The 8062-nt window shown below is 33.6% G+C and overlaps 1 protein-coding gene across 1 annotated transcript; it reads right to left on the bottom strand.

The window, feature by feature from the left end:
* Positions 1-1230, bottom strand: LOC126682069 (uncharacterized). The gene has a single exon (XM_050377623.1). It carries the CDS (start codon positions 1228-1230, stop codon positions 1-3), a length of 1230 nt encoding a protein of 409 aa, XP_050233580.1.
* Between the last annotated feature and the right edge of the window lie 6832 nt (positions 1231-8062).

The following is an 8062-nucleotide window of genomic DNA, read 5'->3' as shown; positions in this document are numbered from 1 at the left end:
TTAAGAAGTCAAAATTATAAGCTCATTGACCGGGAAAGAAATTTCACCGTCAAAAAGTTTATCACTATCAAAGAAGACGCCCCATTTAGCTAGGGTGTGGGCAACCGTGTTATCATTTCTCCGGACATGCTGAAAAACCACGTCTGCATCCTTAACTAAGTCCAAACAATCTTCAATAACAAGCTGAATATTGTCTAAGAACAAGCTCGGGTGCTGCAATCTGTGAATAACATTTAAGGCATCAGATTCTACAACCATCTTCAAACCAGGAATCGTAATAGCCATCTGCAACCCTAGCATGATACCCTGGGCTTCAGCCAGTTCCACGTCGACAATCCCATGCAATATTTTCACCCCGCACTTAAGTACCTTCCCTGTCGCATCCCTGCAAACTGTAGCAGCAACTGACATGTTCCTGTGAAGAGCCACCGCTGCATCAGAATTGACCTTAAAAGCGTTGGCCGGAGGAGCTTTCCAAGAAACATTTTCAGGTGTGGTACGGTGCCGACCTCGACTACCTGAGTTGATACTACTGAATTCAGATACGCAACGAAACAGCAATGGGAGAGGCACCCTTTTGTTATTGAAGACAATGTTGTTGTGATCATTCCAAATGACCCAAAGGCAAGTTAGGAATGTTTGTATGTCTTCTCCTTTCAACGAAGTAAACATATGATTCATCCGTTCCACCATAGACGAAGCTTGGAACGAGTCTGATCTTAAACTCAGCGGGGAGAGAAGCCAAATACCTCTGACTTCATCACAATTCTTGAGAGCATGGAGGTCGTTTTCAGGCGAAACACCACAGCGCGGGCAGCAATTCAAAACTGGGACTGAACGCTTTACTAGATTATCAGTACAAGGAAGAGCACCATGACATATCCTCCAAAGGAAGTGTTTAATCTTAGGTTGAATAGAGCAGTTCCAAATCCTTTTCCATATCTCATTACTAGTAATAGCAGAAGAAGAAGAGCTCGCAGACTCTCTATTAATAATCGCACACGCCTTATAATAACCAGATTTTACCGTATAAAACCCATTCTTGTTCGGATACCAAAATACCTTGTCAGGGGGGAGCCTTCTGCTTAAGGGAATTTTCAGTATATCCGAGACCTCCTGAGAAGAGAAACTTGCAGCTAACTTGTCTCTATCCCACGTAGCCGATGGGGCGTCGATGAAATAACTAACTTTGCACGCAACCGGAGCATTAATCAGACCGAGAGGCTTCATATACTGAGCCGGCGTGATTCAACTATCATTCCTTGCATCCACTGACTGACCATCGCCTATACGCCACACAAGACCCGAATCAATAACCTTTTTTCCTTCCAGAATACTGCTCCACGCAAAACTGGAGCCACGTCTCAGTCGAACATGGAGAAAATCGTTGTGGGGAAAGTATTTTGCCTTGAAAACCCTCAAAATGGATAAACCGCCACGCCTGTTTAGCCAGCATAGCAAGGTTAAAAGCTCTCAAATTGCGAAATCCAAGCCCTCCATCCTTCTTTGCTTTGCATATAGTTTTCCAACTGACCCATGAAATCTTTCGCTTGTCATCACTGCCACTCCACCAGAACTTTGAAATAATGCTTTGCATTTCTGCACAGAAAGACACAGGCAAAGCAAAACAGCTCATGATATAGGTTGGTATAGATTAGGCTATCGATTTGATTAGCACCTCTCTACCCGCCTTAGGCAAGAAACGCTCTTTCCACCCATGAATACACTTATGTAGGCGGTCTCTAAGGAAAGAAAATATAGGTTTTTTTGACCGACCAACCATAGTGGGCATCCCCAAATATTTGTTGAAGTGCCCCACAACTTGAATGCCGAAAAGCTGCTGGATAGACCCTCGGGTAACCGGATCTGCTTTTGCGCTAAACATGATTTCCGACTTCTCGAAATTAACAAGCTGACCCGAGGCAGATTCGAAAGACCCAATAATCTGTTTAAGAGCATTACATTCACGCATAGAAGCCTGCGCGAACAACATGCTATCATCTGCGAAAAACAGATGGTTGATTCTAGGAGCTCCCCTACACAACCTTGTACCCGAAATAGACCCCTCACTGGCCCCTCTCCTAATCAGCGCAGACAACCCTTCCATGCAGAACAGAAACATATACGGTGATAGAGGATCGCCTTGACGAAGACCTCTCTGAGGTTTCAGGAATCCATAAGGCGTTCCATTCACCAAAAAAGAATAGGTAACCGAAGAAATACACGATAATATAAGCTTAGTGAAATGCTCAGGAAACCGCATTTGCACCATAACTTTCTCAACGAAGCTCCACTCTACCCTATCGTATGCCTTACTCATATCCATTTTGAGAGCTATGGAACCCTTTTTACCCTGTGACCTCTTCGCCATAGAATGGAATAACTCAAAAGCGATGAGAGCATTAATCCGTAATGAGCCTCCCTGGAACAAAGGCACTTTGCGACTCGTTGATGAAGCTAGGTAACACCCGTTTAAGCCTGTTAGCGAGAACCTTTGCAATCAATTTGTAAATCACATTGCAGAGGCTAATAGGACGGAGATCCTTCATAGCTTCCGGCGACACTTTCTTTGGAATGAGAGTGATAAACGTGTGGTTCATATCCGCAGGCATAAAACATGTGCTTCTACTTTTAACATATACTATTTTGCAACTGCTTTACATCCAATTTTTGATTGATGATCATTTTCAGATTATATGGGATGCTGTGCAAATACGTTAAAATTTAATACAAAACTATTCATCTTTAGTGAAATTTGAAAGTATGATTATTTTTTAAGTTTAGATCTTTATATATTTTATCAATTATAACTAAATTTTCAAGTTCTATAATTATAGTTAATTTGAAAGCTTTTCTTTTACCAAAAATTTCTTACTTGAAATCTCTTTTTTAAATCCAAAATTTGTATTTTTTATTAATCGCGATCAAATGTTTATATTAGAGGTCAGACAAAAAAAATTAAAATTTAGCCGTAACTAATAAAAAAAGTACAAAGATTTAAATTTAAAAAATAAAATTCAAAATTTAAGTCATAGTTGCAATTTTTATCTTAAATTGGACAATAATCGTAGAATTAAAAGATTCGGTCATAATTAATAAAGAAAGCAAAAGTTTGAATTGAAAAATAATTTGGCCAGAATTTAACATCAAACACCTTCTTCTTTTTCAAGCGATTTTAACGTACGATGCTACAGCCGACATCCATAGCTCTTAGTTCCATAGTTTTTCATTTTCATAGTTCGAATATATAGCTCCATCTTTAATAATCTGATAATTTTTCAATTTCTGCTCAAGATAGAATTTAAATTTAAAACCTTAAGCATTTAATTTGTACCTCATTTTTTGGCCATTTTTACTAGAGAGCAATGGGAGAAAACGTAACGATAATTTTTTGTTCATTTTGTTGGAATTGACAGTTAAAATCCAAACGATCTTATTATTACAACATCATTAACAACTCATTATCCAATAGCATACAAACAAAATTATTTATTTGACAACGAGGCCACGTGCGGTTGCATGAGATAATATCATTGCCACGTGTTCTGTTATTAATTACTTGTCAAACAATGACCGGACATAGTCCATATATGACGTGTACTGCTAGCTTCCATAGAATCTTAAAAATTTGAAAATATTTAAACAAATCAAAATAAATTAAAAAAAAAAGTATATTTTGCTATTTTCAAAGGTGAGTTTCTATTATTTGTTGGATTTGTCGGCTTGCCTTGAAGAGAACCGAGATTAATTTTCTTTTTTAAGTTAAGAATTAAAAATAATTAAAAATTTAATTTTTCTAAAAGCAAATCAATCCATTCCGATTAAAGTCAAATTTGAAACTATATTTTTTTATAATATTAAATTAAACCAAATTAAATCTTTAATACAATTGATTATTCTTTTATTTTAGTTCAATTGTTACACACTTTTCATGCTATTGAAATGTGTATAGATAGAAAAAACAAAAAATTAATAATTCTAGTTAAATATAATTGCCACATTATTAGTAAACTAATATGATTTTTTTATAATATTTTTTATTCCATTACACCCAAAATGATTCATTTAACTACACTGAAAAGAAATTGTAATATATGTAAAAATCAATTAGGGTTAAAATAGCTGCATCTAATTTTCTCTCTCATCTCTCTAAACTCTCTCTTTCTTTTCAGAAACCCTAGCCGCAATAAGAGGGAGGTGATTTTGGCCATTGTTTGGTTCAAAATCACCTCCCTACCTTCTCGTTTTCTCTTTAAATCTCGTATTTAGTTTATTTTACGTCAATAATCACAGATCTGAGATCTGTTGGTTTTTTCTTTCTTCTTTTATGGATGTTTTGTCTTCCTTAGTGGAGTTCTGGCCCTTACCCTTTATGGGTTTTGCTATTTCCTTGATGGAATTATCTACGGAACGTAGATCTGAAGTGCTATCAGTAGAAATCTTATTTCTAATATTCTCTCAATCGGACTCATTCAAAGACCGAAGAGTCGATTTGTGGTTAAAATAACCTTCGAGTGGAGCGGACGGATCGCCGAGTTGTACATTCAAAGAGCTCCGTCAATGCGATTGAAGAAATTAGATATGATTTTTTGTTATTTTACTGATGTTCTATTATTATACCTCTTGAATGTATTGATATATTCAATATTTGATCAAGTTGTATTTTTATTTCTCTATTAATGAAATTTTCATTATTCTCAAAAAAAAATATATGTAAAAATCAAATTTATGTTTGAACAAAATATGGGTGGTTGTTAGGATGCAAATGAATCTTTTTACAATAATGGTTAAAAATGTCAAATCCAATTAGGTATGGGCCTGATTCTTGAATCTCTTGAGCAAATAACATGAATAAAATACAAAATGGAATTCTAACTTTATTAGGAAATAATATATAATGCCAACAAAAGATAAATTAGGTGAGAATATTTGTTAGTTAAGTGTGACATCTAAATATTCAATAAAAGAATTATACATAATAATAGATACTTCATTAATAGAAAAATAACACTATAATTTAATTAAAGATTAAATACAAAAAATTTAAGTACGAAAATATAACTTCATTAAATAAGAAAAATTTATGATTATTTTATTCAACCACGTTGATCAAACTTTTTAAATATGCAACTTAGCGTTTCATTCACTCTGCTGAATTACAATTTTAGACTATAAAACAATTATAAAAATACATGATTAAAAAATTATTTGTTTGATTTTTAGATTATATTGGTTCATTCACAACCATTTCTTTCTCTATTCTTATCGAATAGGATTGATATGTAGAATAAATTGAAAAGCAACACAACCATGTTAAAATTGTATTATTTGATTTCATGCATCATTTATTCCTTGTTATAATACTTGTTCACATGGATATCAATTTTTAGGAGTGTAAAAACCGAGTGAAATCGAATAATTCAACTACAGTAAAAAAATCGATATTGGTATGAAATTATTAAAAATTAAAATTGGTAAAAAAAAAACTAACCGAAAAGTTGCAGTTCGAAATTCTTGATTATTTTTAAAATTAATTAGGTTCGATTTTAAAAAAGATAAACAAATTGGCTTCAATTTGTGTTATTTCACTAAATATGTTTAATAATATTTTAAGTGTTATTATCTAAAGAAAATAAAAGTTTTCTTCAGAATTCACAACTCCTCTAAAATATGACCCATCTTTTCTGACAGAAAAATACAAATACAACGCTTTCAACCATATATAGTTTTGACAAAGTCTCTAAATTCTTATATTTTGAAATAAAAGTTAAAAACAAACTCATAAAATAACTTAAAAATGATGCATTTTCAATTCAACAAGAATAATTCTCTTGCAATATCCCAAATAATTGGTTAATGTTGCTATCAACCAAAATTAGAAAAAGAAGAAATATAATTAAAAAGGTCAAATGAAAGAAAATGACTCAAAACAAGTAAGAAATGCGTGTTGCTAATAATTGCCTAATGACTTAGGCTATTTGATATAAATTTGGAGTGCACTCTTTGAAATTACTATTTATATATATTCTAATTTAGGGTTAGGACATTGATTATGACATACATGTTCTTTATAATTAATTTTAATGCCACGTTCAAAACTACTAGTTTTTGATGATTTTTCATTGTCAACCTTATCCTTTAGTTAATCATGCAAGTTTTATGCCATAAATTCTTTAAGTATACTTACTAATCATTGCACATACAAGTTAGAATCTTTTCAAGTTGATTGGTTATGGTCCTCTCAAAAGTTAATTGATTATGGTTTATCATTTTCAATTAATTTACACTCTTTATTAAAAACAGTAAATAATTCTTATTTAAATAGTCTAAATTATGTTAAGTTAATTTACATCATTTATTTTATAATAAAGAATGTAAATTAATTAAACATGATAATCATATTCGGATTATTTTTTAGAATTACCACCGTTTAATTTTCAATTCGCCTCTGACTATTAAATGAAAGGTGAATAACACATTTTCCTCTCTTTGAAACAAAGAATGTTTCTGTTGTTCAATCAATATGAGAGAATTTTGATTTTATATATACGTTGATTTTTCATATACATAGCCAATAACATTACAATACACCAATGAAATTATATTAATAGTATAATTCAATAAATTGATTTTTTACATATTTATTAATGTATTTGTTTGCACCAAAATTAAAAATATGGCTTAAAGGCCATAAAGCCCCTATTCTTTTCAAAAGATAAAAGAGGTATTATTAATGATTGGCTTAAATTAATTTTTAGAGGTTGACCAATTTTGATTTCAGAGGGTGATTTCTAAAAATTGACTGTTTGACTAGGAAGTTAATTTCTAGAGGTTGATTTCTAAAGGTTGATTCCTAAAGGTTGATTTCTAAAGGTTGATTCCTAAAGGTTGATTTCTAAAGGTTGATTTCTAAAGGTTGGTTCCTAAAGGTTGATTTCTAAAGGTTGGTTCCTAAAGGTTGATTTCTAGAGGTTGACTAATGCTGACAGAAGTTAATTTCTAGAGATTGGTTTCTAAAGGTTGATTTCTAGAAGTTGACTACTCCAGAAGCTAATTCAAAAAGTCCAAGCCCAGTTGCAGAAGATTAAGCCCAAATTTGAGATGGCCATTAAATATTAATTTAAATGGCCCATAAGCCCAAGAAAGTCCATTCCAGAAGAAAAGAAGTTAAAAAGCACGTGCAGCAGAAGTAAAGACACGATTGGCAGTTCCTGAAGGTGGGGAAGAACGTGTGCAGTTGGTTCATGAAGCAGCAGTTTTCAAATGATGAAGCTATAAATAAGAGAAGAGCAGCCAATTTGCAGCCCCCGATCAAATCCAACAAAAACCAGCCCAAAGGCAAAAACACTCAACACTTAGCATTCTCAGTTTTCTTCAATCAGTAAAGAACTTTACGATTGAACTTTTGCAATTTCTACTCAAACACTTGTATTTTCATTTCATTCAATTAGTAAACACATTTACAATTGGATTCTTTGTTTTAGCATTACTTGATTGGAGTACTTGTTATAAGGTTAACCAAACCCCAATCGCTCGTTTAAGAAGTTAAGTTACATTTTGGAATCCGCTTCCTGGCACGCCCGCATTTCACACGCTTGTTGTTACAAACGCAAAACGCCAGTAACAATTTTTGGCACGCCCAGTGGGACACTAAGAGTTATGGCTAGAACTCGAAGTGAAAAAGGAAAAGATGTTATTGTATCCCAGGATACAGTGGATGATCCTACTACTACAAATGTAGGACATGGAGACTATGTGGCTCACATGGTCAGAAGCATTGAAAAAGAAAATTTGCCTCTAGGAGAGGCGAGTGATGATGTGCCTCCTGGCTTTGGAGAGCAACAGACACCAACTCGGCGAAATTCTGAGCCAAGATTGGTAGAGGCTTTAGACATGCTGTCAAAAGCCATGTTAGACATGAAACAGACTCAGGCTAGCTTTAACCAAGCACAAGCCGAGTTGACCAAGAAACATGAGGTAATGGATAAGAAGCAGTTCGAAATGGAACGCTATTTGGCAGAATTGATAGTTGCTGTCAAAGTGTCATCTCATGGTGGTGATG

Source organism: Mercurialis annua, linkage group LG5 (genome assembly GCF_937616625.2).
Source record: "Mercurialis annua linkage group LG5, ddMerAnnu1.2, whole genome shotgun sequence".
In the NCBI taxonomy this organism is placed as follows: Eukaryota; Viridiplantae; Streptophyta; class Magnoliopsida; order Malpighiales; family Euphorbiaceae; genus Mercurialis; species Mercurialis annua.
This window is presented reverse-complemented; position numbering and strand designations above follow the sequence as displayed.

Bases quoted from the DNA above. Each gene is read 5' to 3' on its own strand.
- LOC126682069 (XM_050377623.1), bottom strand. From the start codon at position 1,230: ATGAAGCCTCTCGGTCTGATTAATGCTCCGGTTGCGTGCAAAGTTAGT.